The 22244-nt window shown below is 39.9% G+C and overlaps 1 protein-coding gene across 5 annotated transcripts in view; it reads left to right on the top strand.

Moving 5' to 3' along the window:
* LOC126284879 (N-acetylglucosamine-1-phosphotransferase subunits alpha/beta) overlaps positions 1–20990 on the top strand; it is a 116265-nt gene extending 95275 nt beyond the window's left edge. For 3 of the 5 annotated variants that reach the window (XM_049984119.1, XM_049984122.1, XM_049984124.1), the window contains 6 exons: positions 10060–11222; positions 11305–11457; positions 11550–11730; positions 11812–12002; positions 16986–17247; positions 20657–20990. In XM_049984119.1, the coding sequence (XP_049840076.1) occupies positions 10060–11222; positions 11305–11457; positions 11550–11730; positions 11812–12002; positions 16986–17247; positions 20657–20728 (2022 nt within the window). In that variant the 3' untranslated portion in view covers positions 20729–20990. Of the gene's footprint in view, positions 1–10059; positions 11223–11304; positions 11458–11549; positions 11735–11811; positions 12003–16985; positions 17248–20656 lie in introns of those variants that run through there. The other 2 variants (XM_049984121.1, XM_049984123.1) reach the window with 2 other exon arrangements.
* Positions 20991–22244: the final 1254 nt, after the last annotated feature.

Below are 22244 nucleotides of genomic sequence, written 5' to 3'. Positions count from 1 at the left end.
CCTCCTCGTATGCTGATGACTTTTGCCCCTAATATTCCTCATTTAGTGTGTGTGTCACTGAATTTCAACTGCCAAGGCTAGCGTATTGCATTTCTATCAACATTGTACCATTCACCCACGAGCAGAAGTTTATCTGAATGACCAGCAACTCAATTTTGTTTACACTTATCGCTTTTTTAGGACTGGTCTTTGAGTCTCAGTTGACACGGAATACGCATCTTCGCCAGCTTAAGCACCTTAATACTCTTCACTGCCTGAATAACACCAGCTAGGGTGTAGACTGCACTACTCTTCTGCAGCTTTACAAAGCCCTGTTACAATCCCATTTCGATTATGGGAGTCTGGCGTACAGTTTGGCATTGCGGATACTGGCCTGACACGCCACTGCAGGATTCGACTTGTGACAGGAGCCTTTCGAATTAGACCTGTGAACAGTTTACTCGTGGAGACTAGGGTCTCTCCATTGCGGATCAGGTGCCAACAACAGCGTGTCAGTGATGCTGCCCGTGTCCGCAGCTCCCCGAAGCATCTAAACTACCGTCTCCTCCTTCCAAACACAATAACCCATCTCCCGCATTGGCGGCCCTCAAGGGGATTACAATTGCAATCTGCATCCAGTCTATCCTCTCTGGACTTCAGTTGTTTCCTCTTCCACCTCTCCTCTGGATCCAGTTCCGTTACACCTCCACGGTGCATCCCTCGACCGCAGCTTCATCTTGACCTCTCACACGGTTCGAAAGACTCGGACCATTCCGAGGCCCTCTGCCACCAATTTTTCTCCGTCTTAGGTGCATCTCATAATTTGTCTGCACTGCATGGTTGCTGGTCATGTTGGCCTTGCTCATACACCTGTGAGATATACTGAACTACTCTCCCTGTCGGATGCTTTCACTTGGGAGTTGGTAGCCTCTCTTATGTGCTTGAGCATACCCCTTGCTGCACTGGTGGGTCCTTTCTCATCTGCAACCTCTCGAGCAGTGCTACCCTCACCCCTCCTGATTATTGCTATCCAGTATTCCGTGTATGTGCTTGAACAGTATTGATGATCAGCGACTTTGGTTTGGACTCCAGGTCATATCAGGATCCTGTGGATTGAACTTGCTGACGGCCTGGCCAAACAGGCTTCCAGTAAACTGACTCTTCAGATCAGTATTCCAGAAACAGACCTCTGATTGGTGTTACACCATAAAGTTTTAGGAATCTGGAATACGGAATGGATTACCCTGACGTCATGAAGTAAACTGTGGGTAATAAAGGAGAGCATAAATCTGCGGAGGTGCTCTGTGCAGGCCTCTCACTGGGACTCTACCGTCCTTTGTCGGCTCCGCATCGGCGGCAAGGACCACCCACTGTCATTGCAGTTCCCATTTGACGATTATTCACATTTTGCTAGACTGTCCCGACATAGCTGCCCTGCGGTGGACTCTTAATCTCTCTCACTTGCTTGCTTGAGACGATACCTCAGCAACTGACTTGGTTTTATTTATGAAGTGTGCTTTTACCACTCTCTGTAAGGGAGGACCACTTAACCTTATCAGCCCATTGAGGATTTGGCAGATGATTGGCCTTCTGTGCCCAGACTGGGCTGGAGCTGTCTGGGCTTGGTGGTCCAGCCCGGTCTTCATCCTACATGCTATTCTACTCTTCTTTTCTCTCCCCTCCCCCCCCCCCCCCCCAACCCTACCCCTTTGCTCCTCTTGTGTGGTCTGTTGGACTTGTTTGTCTTTTGTCTGTCTGTGCCACCTGATTGAACTCTGCTCTCAGGGTATTCTGGCTGCTCTCTAGATGGAGCACCTTGTGCTTGCCTTTTTTTCCCTGTCACTCTTTCTTCTTTTTGACCCTTACCTCAGCAGGTTTTCTTCCCCTGAGTTTTGTGCAGTAGGCTCTCTTTGATCTGCAGTCATAGAGACCTGTCTCTTCAAGGACAGAGAGACTGCTGACTTAATAGTTCAGTCAATTTAAGCAACCAGTCAACCAACCAATCCACTTAAGCCTGAAGTCACCAAGCAAGATTTTAATACAATGATGAGGAATTGTAGATGCTGCATCTTTGAGAGTTTGCCAAAAGTCATCCACTTTTTCAGGATTTCTCTTGCTATTTTTTGAATCTCCACTGATAGTAACATAAAACTGATGATGGGTTCAGCTCTATTCTTCTTTTACAAAGGCTGTTTCTAGAATCATTATGTTTCAGGTACTTTTTACCACTGGTGTTCTCTTATAGATTCTGTACTTTTCTGAATCTGTCGGGTTTCTTTCCAGGTATTTGGTCTCTTGCAAAGTGTTTCTCTCTTAGAAAATTGATCAGCCACTTTTTTAAAAAAAGGAGCATGCTGGTGTTCACAATTCCAAGCACGTGTTCATTCGGGACATATTTCTTTCTTAACATTCTGGGAAGTGCAGACTTTCCTTCACAGATGTTTCAGGGTTTCCTTGATCTGATAACCTGGGCTGCACTGCTCATGCTGGTAGAGGATTTGTATTCCCAGTTACCTCTTCAAGCAGTCTTTACTCTGTTTCCATCATGTCAGAAGTTGAAACCCAGCTTAGAGGGTGGGCACAGCCCATTCCTAGAGGTAAAACTGAGGTTGTAAGCCACAGAGTTCATTATAGGACACCCCAGACATGGAGAACAAACGTCTTTTCAGTCAGCCCTGACCTGTTAGTGTTTATATATCTTGAGCTTTAATATTACCCCTGAAAGCAGGGTTGCTTCCTCCACTAGCTAAGCCATTCTGATGGTCTCCGTCTTTGCCATTGAAGTCTCAGCGCTTATTCTATTGTGCCATACCTGGAAGATGTTATATAGGAAAGGTTAATCGAATATAGAGTCTGAACATGAGTAAGTAGTGGTCACAATATAATAAATGATGGAAGTAATTGTTCAACACAGATCAAAACTAGGAAATGGCTCACCCATTTGGCGTGACTCAGCTGCAGCAATAGAATGGTGTCATTGAAAGAATAAAATAAGTGTTTTAGGTGGCAAGAAATCCGTGTAAAAAAATAGTGAATTCAACTTAGAAAGTAGAGAACCATCCATTTCGAAGAAACATAGACAATATGTTTGCAGCAGAAAAAAAGATATAAAATGAGTACCTGAATCCTGATAATGACTTCAGAGCATAGCAACAATATGTCAGATGTAACTAACAAGTAACACCTCATATTTATTTTTGAAAATATAAAAGAACTGGACGAATAACAAATCTGCTCACCAGGGAGCTGCAAGATAAAACATGTAGAAAAGCTAGGTAAATTTGCAAGCTCTTGGAATCAGTGGCAGGAGGGTTGAAGGGGAATGTAGAAGGATGAAGGAAAAGGACTGGCAAGATTTAGGAAATAGGTAAAGTTACTAAACAGTCATCCCAAAACCTGTGTCCAGGGAGCATTGCTGGATGGGATGAGAGAGAAAGACTGATTTCTGAGGACTGCACTGGACAAGATTTGAAAACCTGAGAGTTAAAAGGTGGAAAATACAGTAGTAAGCAAGGCAGAGATTACTGAAGAAGTATTGTGCAACAGTTAATAAGATCTGAAAGTTAAGTGCATTATGTGTGATATACAGGGGAATTGGGGGCAGGGAAGAAAAAGACAGGTCAGAAAATAAAAGATATACAGAAGACTAAATGAGAGTGCAAAAAAGAAATTGTTACTGAAAAGAAATGCTGAAACCAAAGAAATTAATGTAAATTTAGGCCAGGTGGGTGGCAAGAACCAAGAACACGTTGTGAACCAGTTCCGACTTGGAGAGTTGATGAGAGACCGGTCTCAAGAAAGAGTATCCAGATGGCACATGTGGTGAAACAGGCACTGAGGTCAGGATTTTCATATTGTAGAGCATACTCTGCAACAGGATATTGTGTTTGCCAGTCTTGGTAGGTGTTGTACCAGTGTAGAAAGGTGAGTGGTACTTACATAACATGTGGTACACAGGAGCATAGGTCTGACCAGGATATTTTCGAGGTTGCGGGGGTTGATGAAAAGCTATTCTAAGTGTCAGATAGAATGGACCTAATTATAGGGCATGATTTTGGGAAGTCATAACTTTGTCGAAGTAGCTGATTAATAAATTGAAGACAAGAATAATACAGAGTGACAAGAGATGTACAAAAAAGTTTTTTTTTTTTTTTTTTTTCCATAGGAGTCATCAGCACCAGGATCAGAAGTGGTGGCCCAGGGAATCTGCTTTAGACTATTATGAGATTAGTGACGGACATTTTCCTGAACTTTTCATCCTCTGCAATTGGACACACGTACCAGCTACGGTAGCTACAAAGTGTTCTCAGACTTAAGAGTGCATCTGTCTAGTGAATTTTAGGGATGAAGCTGATGACTATAGACACAGTAAAGCTCAACACTTGCAAAACACATTGTCTCAAAGTTGACAGAAGTGATCTTACAGACATTTAATTTGAAAAAAAGATTCAAGTGAGCAAGAAAGGTACATCTTAAAACAATAAGTAATAATAGATAACAGTTAGAAAACACAGTTTCCACTTTTTCAGACCACATGAATTAATTAATTCATCATGTTCTGAGGATCCCATCAAGAATAACTATTTTCAGAAATGTGGAATGAATCAAGATATACATAAATAGAAGACAAGAAAACATAGTAACTTATTTTGTATTAAGTATCACTGTACTGCTTAATGCTGTTAATTGATTAAATTAGTAAGCTGGCCTGCATGAACCATGGACATTGCCATTGGTTGGGTGGCTTGTGTGCCTCAGTGATACAGATAGCCATACTGCCGGTGCAACCATAACTGAAGTGTATCTATTGAGACGCCACACAAACATGTGGTTCCTGAAGAGGGGTAGCAGCCTTTTCAGTAGTTGCAGGGAAACAGTCTGGATGATTGACTGGTGTAGCCTGGTAGCATAACTAAAACAGCCTTACTGTGCTGCTACTGCAAACAGCTGAAAGCAGTGGGAAAGTACAGCCATAATTTTTCGGAGGGCATGCAGCTCTATTCTATGGTTAAATTTTGGGTAAAATATTCTGTAGGTAAAATAAAGTCCCCCATTTGGATTGTTGGGGGGAGGGGAGAGGGGAGGGGGAAGACTACTGAGGAGGATGTTGTCATCAGGAGAAAGAATATTGGTGTTCTATGGATCAGAGTGTGGAAGATTAGATCCCTTAATCATGTAGGTGGGTTAGAAAATTTAAAAAGGGAAATGATTATGTTGAAGTTAGATATAGAGGGAATTAGTGAAGTTAAGTGGCAGGAGGAACATGGCATCTGGTCAGGTCAACACAGAGTTATAAATACAAAATCAGAAAGGGGCTGTGCAGGGGTAGGTTTAATAATGAATAAGAAAACAGGAATGTGGGTAAGCTACTGTGGATAGCACAGTGAACACATTATTGTAGCCAAGATAGACACAAGTCAACACCCACCACAGTAGTGCAAGTTTATGTATCAACTAGCTCTGCAGATGGTGAAGAGATTGAAGGAATGTATGATGTGATAAAAGAAATTATTTAGATAGCCAAGGGAGAGAAAAATTTAATTTTGGTGGGGGCTGGAATATGATAGCAGGAAAAGGAGGAGAAGGAAAAATATAGATGAATATGGACTAGGGGAAAGGAATGAAAGAGGAAGCGTCCAGGAAGAACTTTGCACAGAGCCTAATTTAATCATAGCTAATACTCAGTTTAAGAATCATGTATGTGGAAGAGACCTGTAGACACCATAAGGTTTTAGATAAATTATATAATGGCAAGACAGAGATGTTGAAACCAGATTTTAAACTGTAAGACATTTCCAACGACAGATGTGGAGTTTAACCACAATGTATTGGATGTGAACTGTAAATTACAACTAAAGAAACTGCAAAATGGTAGAAAATAAAGGAGATGGGACCTGTATAGTTTGAGAGACCAGAGGTTGAGAGTTTCAGAGGGATGGTTCAAATGGCTCTGAGCATTATGGGACTTAACTTCTGAGGTCATCAGTCCCCTAGAACTTAGAACTACTTAAACCTAACTAACCTAAGGACATCACACACATCCATGCCCGAGGCAGGATTCGAACCTGCGACCGTAGCGGTCCCGCGGTTCCAGACTGTAGCGCCTAGAACCGCTCGGGCACTTCGGCCGGCGTTTCAGAGGGAGCATTAGGCAACAACTGACTAGAACAGGGGAAGGAAATGCAGTAGATGATGAATGGGTATCTTTTGAGAGATGAAATAGTGAACCTTCCTGGCAGATTAAAACTGTGTGCCGGACCAAGACTCGAACTCGGGACCTTTTGCCTTTCACGGCAAGTGCTCTACCAACTGAGCTACCCAAGCACGACTCACGCCCCATCCTGACAGCTTTACTTCTGCCAGTATCTCGTCTCGTACCTTCCAAACTTTACAGAAGCTGTGAGGACGGGGAGTGAGTTGTGCTTGGGTAGCTCAGTTGGTAGAGCACTTGCCCATGAAAGGCAAAGGTCCTGAGTTCGAGTCTCGGTGCGGCACTCAGCTTTAATTTGCCAGGAAGTTTCATATTGGCACACACTCCGCTGCAGAGTGAAAATCGCATTCATGAAATAGTGAATTCAGCAGATGATCAAATTGGTAAAAAGACAAGGCCCAATAGAAATGTATGAGACAGGCAAAAGATCTTCACACTTCAAGAATAATATAATAATGCTAATTCCAAAGAAAACATGTATTGACAGGTGTGAGTATTACTGAACTATCAGTTTAATATAAAGTGATGGTTGCAAAATACTAACACAGATTCAATATAGATGAATGGAAAAACTCGTAGCAGCTGACTTCATGGAAGATCAGTTTGGATTCCAAAGAAATGTAGGAACGTGTGAGGCAACGCTGTCACTAAGACTTACTGTAGAAGATAGGTTAAGGAAAGACAAACCTGCATTTACAGCATTTGTAGACTTAGGGAAAGATTTTGACACTGTCGAGTGGAATACTCTCTTTGAAATTCTGAAGGTAGCAGGGGTAAAACACAGGGAGCAAAAGGCTATTTACAATTTGTACAGAAACCAGATTGGAGTTACGAGTCGAGGAGCGTGAAATAGAAGTGTCGGTTGAGAAGGGAGTGAGACACAGTTGTTGTCTATCGTCAGTATTATTCAGTCTGTACATTGAACAAGCATTAAAGAAGACAAAAGAAAAAAGAATGGATTAAGAAGTAAAGTGCAGGGAGAAGAAATAAAAACTTTGAAGTTCGAAAACCTCTCAAAAGGATGGAAGATGACCACAAAGAAAAGCAAAACAAGTATGATATAATGTAGCCAAATTATATCAGGTGATGCTGAGAAATTTAGGTTAGCAAATGAGACACTTAAAGTAGTAGATGAGTTTTGTTATTTGGGCAGAAAAATAACTAATGTTGGCCGAAGTAGGGAGGATATAAAATGTAAATGGCAATGGTAAGAAAATTATTACTGAAGAAAAAAAATTGTTAATATCAAAATAACATATTGATTTAAATGGTAGAAAGAGTTTTTTTTCTTTTTTTTAAGTTTTTGCATGGATTGTAGCTATGTATGGAAGTGAAATAAAGATGATAAACAGTATAGTCAGGAAGAAAATAGGAGCTTTTGAAATGAGGTGTGTCAGAAGAATGCTGAAGATTAGATGGGTAGATCACGTAACTAATGAAGAGGTAAGGAGTAAAACTGGGGAGAAGAGAGATTTGTGGCACAACCTGAAGGATTGGTTGGTAGGACACATTCTGAGGCATCAGGGGATCATCAATTTAATACGGGAGGGAAGAGTGAGGGATAATAACTGTAGAGGGTGGCCAAGTGATGAATACTGTAAAAAGGCTCAGAAGGATGTAAATTGGAGTAGTTTTCCAGAGATGAAGAGGCTTGCACAAGATAGAGTAATGCATCGAACCTCTCCTGGGACTGAAGACCACAACAGCAACAAATTAGTGAGAGAGCTGCTGCCTCCTCAGTCCTACTATATTTACTGCAAAGCTGCTCAACATCTACAGTAATTTTAGAATTCACTTAATTACAGTGATATTTTTGAAAGACAATATTTACTTAAATCTGTGAATGTTGAGTCCTGTTTATAATACATTACTACAAGGTGTACAACTTTTTTCCCTCCATTTGCCTATAGATTGCGACAACGGTAAGTCGCGGTCAAAAGAAACAGATTGCCCGCATCAGGCAGTTAGCTTCTACCTCAGTCAACACAACCTCATTTGAACATTAGCCGATTTGTGTGTGCATCATAAAGTTGTTCTCGATTGAAAATGTCACTTTACGAGCCTAATTCTCGTCATTTGCGGGAGGTGTTACTGTTTTGTTTCAGTATGAAGAAAACAGCGGCTGAGTCTCATTGAATGCTCTCAAGTACATATGGTAAGGACACTGTAAGTGAAAGAATGTGTCGTGAGTGGTTTCAACACTTCAAGAACGGTAATTTTAATGCCGTAGACCGGCATAGTGGTGGAAGAGAGAATGTTTTCGAAAATGCAGAATTGGAGACATCGCCAAGTGAAGACTAGCGTAAAACTCGGGAAGAATTGGCGTGATTAGTGGGAGTGACACCGTGAGCCATTTCAAAATGTCTCGAGGCTATAGGCATGATTGAGGAAGAAGAAACTTGGGTCCCGTGTGGGCTGAAACCGAGAGATGTTGAATGGCATTTGTGTGTTTGTGAACAGTTGCTTCAGAGGCAAAAAGTGAAGGGATTTCTGCATCGCATTGTGACCAAGGATGAAAAATGCGTTCAGTTCGTTAACCCTAAATGCAAAAAATCGTGGGGATATCCTGACCGTGCTTCCACATAGAATATTCAGGACTCCAAGATTTGCATTTGGTGGGACCAGCTCAGCGTTGTGTCTTTGAGGCATTAAAGCCAAGTGAAACAACAGCAGATGCTTGTTATCATATGCAAATAATGCGTTTCAGCAGTGTTAAAAGATAAATGGCCGCAATACAGCGAGAGGCACGATAAAGGGATTTTGCAGCATGACAGTGCTCGACCCCATGTTGAAAAAGAAGTCAAAATGTACTTGGAAATGTTAAAATGGGAAGTCCTACCCCATCCACCGTATTCTCCAGACATTGCTCCCCCTGTTCCAATCAATGGCGCATGGTGTGGCTGACCAACACTCCCGATCTCATGAAGTCATAAATTGGATCGATTTGTGAATCGCTTCAAAAGATGAACAATTTTTTCGATGCAGGATTCGCACACTGCCCAGAAGATGGGAGAAAGTAGTGGCCAGCGATGGAAAATTCTTTGAATGGTATATGTGTAACCAATTTTGTTTTATTAAAGCCTCAAATGGTGGGGAAAAAATGGCGGAAGCAAAGTTGTACACCTAATAGTTATAATGTAGCTTAATGACACACAGTGCTACATGCTATGTAATTAACAAAACTTTTCAATACCCGAATCTAGATCTTCAGATAATTTGTAAAACTAATGGATATTGGTACACAGGGCAATGGCAGTTAAACAACTCCTTAATTCAATGTGTTGTTATCCAGTGAACTCAGTTTGTTTTACATCAGTAGTGGGGCTTGGCAATTTTCATTTGATTTTCAGCGGCATTCAAGTTTTCATATGGTTACAAACTGTTACTTTAAAAATAATTTGTATGGATTTTTATTTTCCAGAACTGACAGTAAACTTAAAAGCTGGGCAACATCCTCAGCTGCAACTGTCTACTAAGGTTCATAAATATTTTTATCAGATTAATGGCATATTGCCATCACATATTGCTTGCTATTTGTACACATTGACTTTCCTAAATGCTGGTGGTTACATGTCACCACTTCTTCTCTGTCAGACCATATTATCATACACACAACAATTGAGACACACAGTACAGTGCAGCACTGAAGGTGAATATTACATTTACCATTTCAGAGTTGGTACATTTGTAAACAAATGATGTATTCATTGCTTATTTATGGCTTAATTCTTTCCTCTATATAATTACAGAATCAGCTCTTTTTCCCATTTCAGTTTGTAATAGTTTATCTGAAAGATAAGCGTAACTACATTGTTTACAAATCTGTTTTTCATTCTATTTGTTTGACAAAATGCAAAATTACTTTTCAGGTGTACTTCTCATGGTCAGTTCCAGACTGTTCAGTTTTATGTCCATGGTCTTACATCAATGATGGCTCCTGTGATGTTGCATGTAACACTTCAGACTGCTTTTATGACGGTGGCGACTGCGATCTCGGAAATGGAGATGCCGGAAGTAATGGTGGCGTGGAAATGTATGATGAGAACAACCAGAGCATGGATGCTTTCAGTGATGATGGATTTGACAGTCAGCTCAATTTTGAAGACAATAATGACAATCCATTCAAGCACATAAACTTTTTTGATGACATGGATAGGAAAGAAGGAAGTCTACAGGAGGATTCAGTAGCTAAATTTTTTAACACCTCAGAAAGAGCAACACTTACAGAAAATATTCTCAGTGCAATTAACAGTGTTGGAGAAAGTAATGAATATACTGAACCTGTAGCATCATCATCTACAGCTCCTCATGTTTCTGTAAGTCACCGAACTAACTATAAATTCCATTATAACTATGACAGAACATTGTCACATGATTCAGTCACCAAATTTCCTGTTGGCTCTAATGAAACTGTAGGACCACTGACACCAGATAACAGTGTGTCATTTGGTACTGGTCGGTTCTCAAGTGTTCCTGATGTAAACAAGGAGGTTGATGTTAATGACCATAACAACACTAGAACATTTGCTACCAAGTCTGTGGGCACATTTGTCAGTTCTATCAATAGGAAGCCAAACTCCATTGACGATAAATTTCAACTTGCAGATGAAACCAGACATGTGAAAAACGCGGATGGAAGTTCTCACAAAACCAGACGCCAGTCTTCTTTGAGGAAAAATGTGAAAGATATGATCAAACAAAACAGGAACAATTATGGAAAATACCACAGATGGGACAGAACTAATGTTGAAAAAATTATTCCTAATGCTTCTAAACCGAGAAAGGCATTTCTGGAGCGTGTTAATGGCATGAGTGTCACAGAATTTCCTCACGAGAAACAGAATTACAACCAATTACGTGTTTACCGAACACCTTACAGAATATCTCGAAAGGTGCTTAGAGACTCGTTTGCTGGGTCATTGCTCTATGTAAATCGCCTTTATAATAAGGAATTTGGTTTTGAGGTGCGAAAAGTTCCTGCACATATGCCTCACCTCATAGATAAAAAGATAATGGAAGATTTGCAGAGAAGGTAATAAATATAGAGTTGCAGCACATATTATATATTTTTCTGTGTGAATATTGTATCTTATGGTTATTGATGGTTATTTCAGATTTCAGGACGAATGGCTCTTGACCTCTTCACATAAGATACGTAGAGCAAATGATATGCAGTATGCTTTCTCTTACTTTTATTTTCTTATGAGTGAAAAGAAGTCGCGATCTGCTTCAGAGATATTTGACATATTTGACACTGATCAGTCAGGGTAATAATTTTTGTGCTTTTAATTTTGTGCTTTTAGCTGTTCAGCAATCAAATTGTTCATGAACATGAAACTTTTTTCTCTCTTTGTTGCAGGACATTGTCCGACAGAGAAATTAGGACACTTCTGGCGAGACTTTATGAATTGCCCATTGGCTTTCACCGTGTTACAGCCTTTACCAACAAAGTAATAAATTGTTCTAGAACAGTGCCACATGTAGTATATGAGAGAGAAGCATTCACACCGATGTATGAGAGGTACCAGGACTCCAGGCTTGTAGGTAGCTACTCATTAGCTTCTTTTATGTTTCTGAGTTTGTACTTGTTGTAATAATGTCTTTCCTCCCACTTTTGCCAGCCTATTGTGAGCAGACCACTTGTGGTGAATTGTGGGCCATTGGCGAAGTTGTTAACATCCAAGTTTGGCTCAGTAAAAAGGTATAAATATGAAATAGTGAAAGATAAACATCAAGATGTGACTTTCAAAATGATTAACTCAAACATAACCCACGTTGTCTCTGTTCTCGATGAAATACGGAAGGAACCAAAGTAAGTACCAAATTATTAACCACAGACCTGAATAAACTGTGAATGGTAAATTGTGAAAAAATGAAGTTTAAGGCTCTTGTGCATGTACATAGTTACATTATATGTGCACTCTTTCATAAATACTCAGCTCTCTACTTGTCAATCAGTACAAACCAGAGGACTCTGGAACACTAGTATTTTATCTATCAGTGCCAACTGAAGTGGACAAATAATAATCTGGTACAGTGGTACAGTAGTATAACCATTACTGAATGGTGTGTTTTCTCTTGTCGTGTGGTGTTCATACTATATGTGTGGCAGCGGTTTATGGATAATCTCTTGTAGATGGTCAGTACAGAGCACAGTCATAATCACTGGCTTCAGTGCCTGAGGGAGGCAGAGCAGTTTCATTTTGCAGCAGTCTTCCTGTTTCCTCTGTGGTCCGGCCTTGTCATCTTCACTGTGGATATCCTCTCCCCTGCTGCTTCTCAGGTCACAGCTCAAGAAAAAGCACACAGACTGCATTTATCACAGTGATAATTGATATAAACACACAGGACTTTATGGGAACTTGGCACACAGACCGCAGCTTCTGGTAACGCTCCTGCTACAGAAGAGCCATGACAAGATTGTGTTTTTTTTCTCCCATGCCTTTTGCTTGTTCCCTTCCAGAATTAGTGCTTCATACAGTCATAAATGAAAATGTGCCTTATTGCCTCCTCATGTCTCACCCACTGTCTCTGGTCTCAATTTATTCTGATTTATTTTCTTGTTACCTATCACTTTGTATTCCCATCTTTCTTTCACCCCCAGCCCCCCCCCCCCCCCCTCCCTCCCTCCTTCTCTTGCTGTCCCCCCTGAACACTATGCTGTGTACTTTAACTCTGCTTGTACCATTTACATTCAGTGTCAACAAGGGTGCATTTAATTTTTGATCTCTGCGGCTTTTTGGTATGATAATGTGCTTCTGGCAGAACACCCAGAAGTATAATATTATATTTCATACTGTTGTTGCCAGTCATGGTAACATAAAATGTTTTATTACCTGTGTGGAAGCATGGAAAAGGAACACGGAGAATTGAAATAATATTTTTGCTTGAATCCATACAAATAATTGCTCAGAACTGTGCTCAGAATGCAGTTCTGAGCCCCGCCAATTGTGTGTTTATGTCTGAATTTACATATCACCAAAATAATCATTGTCATTGTATGTCTTTAGCTTTTTAAGTACACCTGCAAAGATGATATTCTTGCCGTTCCACTATCATATCATCAAACAATTCATTTCATATATATTATGATCAATTACACAGCTAGTGCAATGGAGTATGAATTCTTGAAATGTTTCTTAATATCTCACAAGTGTAAGCCGGAGTGGCCGTGCGGCTGTAGGCGCTACAGTCTGGAACCGCGTGACTACTACAGTCGCAGGTTCGAATCCTGCCTCGGGCATGGATGTGTGTGATGTCCTTAGGTTAGTTAGGTTTAAGTAGTTCTAAGTTCTAAGGGACTGATGACCATAGTAGTTAAGTCCCATAGTGTTCAGAACCACTTATCTCAGAAGTACTTCAAGAAAGGAAGTAAATGTTGTTAGAAAGAACATAAATCCTGGATGGATCTAGGTTTTATTTTTGAAGGTTAAAACCAATTTGCCACCTACAATTTGCTTTTTTTATTTTTGAAATGATTGTGTCTTTTTTTTTCATCAATCACTTGTGCACTATCATCTGATTTTGGTACATGGCAGTTACCAAATTCCACAGATAATGTATGTATAAAATGACGTAGAATGAAGTAGAATCAGTTTCTTTACTTATAACACAGTGCTCATTCTTGCTCTGTTGTTGGCTCAACTTGTGTAACATGCACTGCAGCACATACTTCGGAGATATTTGTTTTGAAGTGTACAGGGAGCTTTGATTTTTGAAGGTCACGATAATGGGAACACACACAAATCCGCTGATAGTGCACGAGTAAATGAAGGAACTTGTATAATCTTCACTTAGGGCCAACAATGTTTACTGAACACGATCGACTTCTGTGACAACAAACTAAACTTGTCTATTAGTTCACAAACCACACAATAATAGTTCTTGGCAGTAGATTCACCTGAACCACTATAGAAGTTAATGTGGAGTAATTGCTGATTAAGCTGAATCCGTAATTAACTGCCACACAGAATTAACGACGAGTGATGATGAGGATCTTCTGCAGAAAAAGAAAGTGTCCATTGACCTAGTTCATTAATCTTCAAATGACCGAATGTGCCTAACTTTGTCCTGTTCTTCCATATTGATGTAATTCACAAATCAAAGTAAATTTATTCCAGAGAAGGCACAGGTCATTTAGGTCTGTCCAGTACAGATATAATTTTAAGTATCATACAGTCAGTTATAAGTTATTCTGTGTTTCAGTATCGATGTTAACAATTGACATTCACACAAACTGCATAAGTTTAGATTTGATCCTATAAAATTACTTCCACTCAGTGTGAAAGAGTATCCAGTTTACATCTTCTAATTAACCTTTATATATCAAATAATATACAGGTTAAGCCTTTCCCACCTTAACTTTCACTTCTCAATTTCCTGCAGTTATGTGACCAGATGCAAGAAAAGATGCTTTAAAATAATGAAAATTTGGAGGTAAGGGCAAGGTTCACTAGCTAACATGTTCTGGGTCAAAGAGTAAAAGTGTTAGAGACACTGCCCTCTCCTAATGAAGGCAATGTTACACATATTGATACATATGTATCTTGGTTTTCACACACGACACAGTTATTGAAGAAACATTGGTTTTAAAAAATTAAGTACGCAAAGGCGCCAAGATGGTTTTTATCTTCAAAACGTTACTGCAACTGTGGACTAGTGCATAAGGATATTAATGTTCCCTGTAATGTCCGTTTGTCATTTCATATAAATATTAGCACTGGTCCATCAGCAAGATTTGGGTCAATACTTTTTATGTGTGCTTGTCAGTCAGAGCTGACTGTTCATCTGTAATACAGCGGCTGCTTGTAAGACAGTAAACCCCAGTAAGTTAAACCATATGAATCTACAAAAACGATTAGAACTTACACTTTTTTATGCTAAGCTGTGCATTTCTACTCACACCAGAAAATTGTGAGTGCGTGCGTGCGCACACCAGACCTGAACTCTTATGGAAATTGGTGAAATGCTGTGAGTAATGAGAATAATAAGCAAGGGGCACTACATTCGTACTGTGTGGATGATTTGAGAATTTGGGTCTGACGGAAGGCGTGCAGTTGCGATGACCTCTGTGTCCAGTTGACTTAGTGTCAGAGTATCTGCCTTGAGGACAGAAGACTTGGTTTTGAATCCCAGTATGGCACAAATTTTCAACTTTCCCTATTGATTTAAAACAATGCCCACTTGCAGCCAATGTCTGTAATTCCTTTTTGTCTTATTTACTGTTGTATCATATTTTGCTTCTTTTTCCTATTGTGCCCACACATACTGGATACAAAAGCTATATGCATTTACAATTCTTACTCCTGAATTTGGAGGTCATTCCTACACTTAAGAGATGGTATGCTGGGTTGTGTCTCACCATGAGTCAGATCACATTAGATAAGGTAGCCATTCTGCTAAAAATCTTCTTCTGCAACCACTAGGTAGTTCAGGAATGTGAAAATAATTTTTCCACAAGTCTTTAGTTTTGATTTTTGGTAATTTCTACATTAACTGGCAACAGTCTCCACTGGTGAGTCACAAAAGCTTCTGACTGTATCTTGACTCCCTGTTGTCGTGGATGGTGGAGACACAGTTGTGTATGATTAGTAATTGTAAATGAAATGGCCTCTGGCTGCATAGCTGGTTTTACAAATTCTTTTTTATTACACAGTCAATTTTTAGACCTTTGGTCCCACCATTTGATGCACCATAAGTACATATCTAATAAGTTTTATGCATTTTTTTGTTTTTATTTTTTATTTTATTACAGTGGCTGTCAACCTGACAGAAACAGTGCAAGCCCCACACCCACAGTACCATGCAAAGTGGCACTGGTGGGCAACAGACTACCCACCAGTTAGTTGGTTGTTCATAGAGGAAGTACAAATCCCATGAGCGGGTTCCAAAGCTTCACGTCTGCGCATCAACAGTCACTGATCCTAAGTCCAGCCTCACACATAATGGCTAAGGCAAAAGGCTGGTCATGAGGTGACTTTCTGTAGTTGGTATGTCTCCTCACAGTGTAGAAGACAGTGTGTAGAGTTGAGTGATTCAATACTGTATGTTGGTTTGCAGTGTGGTAATTACAAATAGTTCTTGCCGTCCTCTTAAACTGCTTGTCAAAGAGCCATGTTGGAAACAGTTTCTGCCAGCGTGACATGCGACATCTGCTCTCCAAATAAAACCTTTACAGAGCTGGATTTTGTGGCCTGTTTGTAGCACTGTGTGCTACACAAAGTAATAACAGACTTAGAATGGCCAGCAGTTGTGGCTGAGCGGTTCTACGCACTTCAGTCTGGAACAGAACTGCTGCTACGGTCACAGGTTTGAATCCTGCCTCGGGCATGGGTGTGTGTGTTGTCCTTAGGTTAGTTAGGTTTAAGTAGTTCTAAGTCCAGGGGACTGATGACCTCAAATGTTAAGTCCCATAGTGCTCAGAACCATTTGAACCATTTGAACTTAAAATGGAAAATCTCAGCATTTAATGTCATTCTGTGCAGCCACTATTTTTAATGGCTCAGACTACTAGTTGCCAGCTGTTTGAGCACCCAACGTTTGTCTGTTGCTCCCAAAGAAGGGATTATGTTCCTTGAAAGCCCATGTTGTGCAGGCATTGTTTTTTTTTTTTTTTTTAGCTGCATTCATATGTTACTGTGGATATTTCATGATAACTGTATATTACTATGACTGCAATATTCAGTTTTAATATGTGTTAGTTTGATTTTTTTCAACAAAATAGGAAATTCGTGTTATTTCAAAATTTTAACATTTGAAATACATTAACAAATTGTATAAATGCCCTTGTTAACAGGAAATTCATATGTCTGAATGACAATCTGGATCCTACCGTTGAGAAAGTCAATGATGTGATTCGTGCAGTTCTGCAGGACTTTTATGAAGCACTGTTTCCTGCTCCATCATCTTTTGAACTGCCACCAGAATACCGAAATCGGTTTCTGCATGTATCAGAACTGGAGGCTTGGAGAGCGAGCAGAAATATCGCACGCGTGTTTGTATATTTATGCCTAGCTTTACTTCTCAGCTTTTCACTTGTCAGTTTCCTTGTGATTGAGGTGAGTAGTAGATGATCATTATTCTTTCCATGTCCTGTTTATGTTACGTGTTGTAAAGTTATCAATATTGATATATGTTACTGTTGACTTGCACTATACCTATTCCATCCATGTCTGCCAACAAGTGATCCATTTAACTTTAATTTATAGTTGAAGTAAAATAATTACATTCCAGAATTGCTTGTATCTTGTCACATTAAAAGGAGTGGTACATTGTGAAGAACATGCACTTTCATGCACAGAAATCTTTCTGTTTGCAGTCAAAGTTCTTGTGTGTTACAGCAGGTGTAGTCTACATGAAGGGAATAGAAGCATATCACAGTCTTTTTAATATTGATGGAATAATAATGGAAATAGTACAAATGTACAGAACATTAAATGGGCTAGTGATTTTTCATGCCGTGTAGTACCTACTCTGGCCATAAGAGGCAGTACACTCAGCTACAACAAAGATGGCCAATTGCCATGAATATAAGTTGTTTCACAGTAGTGGGTGTGGAACTGGATTATGCCTGTGCCTGTGCATGCGGCAAAGGGAGGGAATGCTGTGGTTCCCATTGAGACAATAAAGAATTGTCATGCGAAGCTGAAGACCACAGGTTTGGTAAAGAATGCAGCAAAAACAGGTGGCAATCCACATCTTGGTGTGCTGAGAATGTGGTGATTGTGTAGAACATGTTCAATCGTAGCCTGGAGAAGTCGAAACACCTGGCAGCAAGTGATAGCAGGCTGTGCAGAGTTAAACTTTGGAGTATGGATCCCATTACGTGCAACAGCTGATACAGAAGACTGTGATCACAGAATGGAGTATGGGTAGTTGATGTGGGATTGGCATGGAGATTGGCCTCAGTTGTTTCATAACATCCTCTTGACTGATGAGGTCATATTCCAAGTGGGAGGTTTCGTCAATTGGCACAATTTCCATTACTGAGTGGTACAGAATCCTGGAGTTACAGTAGAGAAGATAGTAGAGAAGATGCATTCTTGTCCAAAAGTGACCATGACCATGTGGTGTGGAATAACGGTTACAAATGTCGTGGGTCGATGTTTTCTGTGTGGCACAATGATTGGTGAATGCTACCTTCCGGTGCTTCAGAATTGTGTTTGGTCTTACTAATCCTACGCAACTTCCTCCAGAAAACTGTAGATTCCATTGCAAGTTGTTTGAGTAAATACATCAACACCACAGGCATCTACATCGAAATTTAATGAACTGGATGGGAAAATACTGACTACATTATCTTCATGCAAGACAGTGCACCACCTCATTATGCAAATGTCGTGTGGAAATGGTTGGATGAGAAATTTTCGGGAGATTGGCTGGGGAGAAGTAGACTACATGAATGGCCTGCAAAAAATCCAGACTTGATACCTTGTGACATTTTTATTTATTTATTTTTATGGGCCCGGGCAAAACAGGAGGAACATTGAACGAAACCTCACACGTTGGATGAATTAGACGCATGGATTCAGGAAGTTCTTACCAACATCCCACACAGCTTCCTCCAGATAGCTGTCGTTTCCGATCCAGGTCATGAGGAAGTTGGTAGACACTGAAGGTGCCTACATAATAATTAAATGGACTTTTAACATATTCCCATATAACAGTGTACATACTGTGTTAATTCCAAATAAATAACTGTGTGAAGATAAAATGTATGTGATGTTAATTAAATCGAAACCCTTAGCTGCCAATAGGTGTTGTTGAAATACATCAATAGAGACAGCTTAAAATGTGTGCCCCGACTGGGACTCGAACCTGGGATCTCCTGCTTACATTACAGATGCTCTATCCATCTGAGCCACTGAGGATACAGAGGATATTGCGACTGCAGGGACTTATCTCTTGCACACTTCCCATGAGACCCACATTCCCAACTGTCCACAACCTACGTTTGTAGTGTTCCTAACAGATATTTGCCCATTCACTCATTACTCGCACCAGACTAAGCTGACGAGTCCCGTAAGAGTTTGGCAAGGCGTGCGCATTCGCACAGGAGGTGGTCAATGGCCAGGTAGCCTTTAACTATATGAAGATGGTATCTGTTCCCGAAAGAACAGATACCATTGATGACTGTGCAGCTTCTCTAGAATGAAATGATAATTAAATCAAAACTATTAGCTGCCAACAGTCGCACTATCCTCTGTGCCCTCGGTGGCTCAGATGGATAGAGTGTCTGCCATTTAAGCAGGGAATCCCGGGTTCGAGTCCACATCGGGGCACTCATTTTCAGCTGCCCCCATTGATGTATTTCAACAACACCTGTTGCCAGCTAAGGGTTTCAATTTAATTATCATTTCATTCTAGAGAAGCTGCATGCACGGTCATCAATGATATCTGTTCTTTCGGGAACAGATACCATCTTCATAAAACGTGTGTGTATTTCAAAACCTAATTGCTTCCTGCAGATGATCTACATAAGTACAACAATTTCATAACCTAGTTACTTGCTGCATATGATATATGTGTAAGAACACCACAATACTTGCCCCCGCACTGACAGGCTAATAATTATACTGCCTCACCAGTAGTAAACATGCCCATTTCACAAATTTAGAACTATTTCGTCAGTTAATTCCCCAAGGAATGGAACATTCTAAACTTTAACATGTTACATTAACTTCATCCATCTTCCTGGATTCCATGAGCAAGTTGTAACCAGTAAATGACAACAGCCACAACACTGATTCATTCATTTATTCATTCATTCTGTTGCAGGCAGCTGTGGAGGAGAAAAAAAAAATGTGTCCTATGAAACTCCCAATTCCATATTGAACAGATAGGTGCCCTGTTGTGAAGAACACGTGCCTTCATTTAAAGAAATTTTCTTGTTTGCCCCAACCGTTTTACTTGTCCGATCCTGGTTTTTGTATATCACATAGAGGGAATATAGCCTATGGGAGATCAGTCTCTAATGTCAGAACTACAGTGGCTATAATGCATGCAGCCGTGTACTGATCCCAGTATGCATTCTACAATTATTGACAAATATCTGATGCAGGGAGTCTTTTCTTTGAAAGGGTTTAAATCTCGGTCTGCCATTTTTGTGCAAATGTGATTAAACAAACATGCTACAAACAGTGAAGACTACTATTTGTATGGAGTAGTGCACAAGGACCAGATGGGAACAAAGTCTTGATCACAACTTTTGGAATGACTTTTGTATGTCAAATCTGTGGAGGCATCACCGATACGTCCAAAGGCAATTTCAACTTGTCAGCTAGAAAATGATATAACTGTGATAACTGCTGAGTCATTTCCATGCATTAGTCTTATATGTAATTTCAAAGCTTTTTCTTATTTATATTCTACTATATTATCAGTTGCTTGGTGATATAGTAAGATTTAATAATTTGTAATTATTTGAGTTTAAGATCATTTATCACTTTCTCCCATTTCATTTTGCAGCGCCAGGTTCGATGCCATCGTAAAGCGTCAAATGGCAATCTTGCAAGACAATATGCAGATGTGGGTGTGTAATGTGTAAAGAATGCTACAGGTTCTGAATCACAATCTAGTCACAATGTAAATAATATTTCCTTACATTCCAGTTTTTGATGGATATATTTGTAATTTGTTTATTAATAATTTTTGTCTTAAATAATACTTTTTGTAATATGAATAGGCAATGAATGTAAGGTGTGTTTGTAATAGTGTGAATAAGGGAGAGCTGTACAGTTCATATAAATCATCACACCATTTTGTTTGTACAGCAAATACACCAGTGCTGTTAGAAATGTAAGTAATATTTTTCTTGGAATATTTATCTCCAACATCCTTTTCCAAAATTTGCTGTAAATTTTGACATATTGGCCTGAAACATTACATTATTTTGCTTGACAGGAAACAGAATTCCTCCTCTAGCAAATCCAGAGAGAAATTGGGTAATGAGGTAAGTAAAAGGTGAAGTATTAGTCACTTGGGACTAAGAAACAAATGTTTACAATGCAGTCATTAGGTAAAATAACAAAGACCTGTTGATAAATGACTGGATACTAACTGTTTAGGGAAGTGGGTCTTAAAGGTGCAGCAAGGAATGATGTATGTATGAAATTTACCCAAATAGTTCAATACTTCACTGTACCGACATTCTGCAAATATTACAAATAGCCTTGTCAACCTTTCCTAGATGATGTCCAGAACTGTTGTGAGTATCCTTTGAATGAGTCTTGGAGTATCATTCCATAGACAAGTTTTATTAGTCAGTTGTGAAAGCATGTGTAATTAATTATGGGAATCATTCCTATCATCCTGCAGTCTTAATAAATAAATAAAATTTTCCAGACTGTCAAATCTTTTCTTCAATTAATTTTTTATTGGAAGTCACTTGTATAAAAAAAACATTAATTCATGTAACTGCTAATATACCCCCAACCCGAGCATATTAATAGGTCAAAATGAAAGGGCAACATATTATAAAACAGTTGGTTCTTAAGTTGTAAAAAATGGAGAAGGCTCTGTGATTTTACTTTTCCACCACACACAAGTGTTACAATGCTGACAATTTTTCAAGTATTTTGCAACTGTGAGAAGCAAACATAGTGTAAATTGCAAAACAGTAATCTGAATATCACTGACCATTTAAGTCCCGTGTAGTCTTTTTGAACTGAAAACTGTGCTGCTGTTCAGTTGGCTGCCACAAGGCTGCTGCACAGCTTTAAAATCTCGCCACCGAGACTCGAACTCGGGACCTTTGCCTTTCGCGGGCAAGTGCTCTACCATCTGAGCTACCGAAGCACGACTCACGCCCGGTACTCACAGCTTTACTTCTGCCAGTATCTCGTCTCCTACCTTCCAAACTTTACAGAAGCTCTCCTGCGAGCCTTGCAGAACTAGCACTCCTGAAAGATAAGATATAGCGGAGACATGGCTTAGCCACAGCCTGGGGGATGTTTCCAGAATGAGATTTTCACTCTGCAGCGGAGTGTGCGCTCAGTAGCTCGGTATGGGCTTTTGTTGAAGTTTCGAGAACATACCTTCACCGAAGAGTCATGCT

The sequence above is a fragment of the Schistocerca gregaria genome, chromosome 8, assembly GCF_023897955.1.
Source record: "Schistocerca gregaria isolate iqSchGreg1 chromosome 8, iqSchGreg1.2, whole genome shotgun sequence".
In the NCBI taxonomy this organism is placed as follows: domain Eukaryota; kingdom Metazoa; phylum Arthropoda; class Insecta; order Orthoptera; family Acrididae; genus Schistocerca; species Schistocerca gregaria.
Note: the sequence above shows the minus strand (reverse complement) of the source record. Positions and strands in the feature narration are given on the sequence as shown.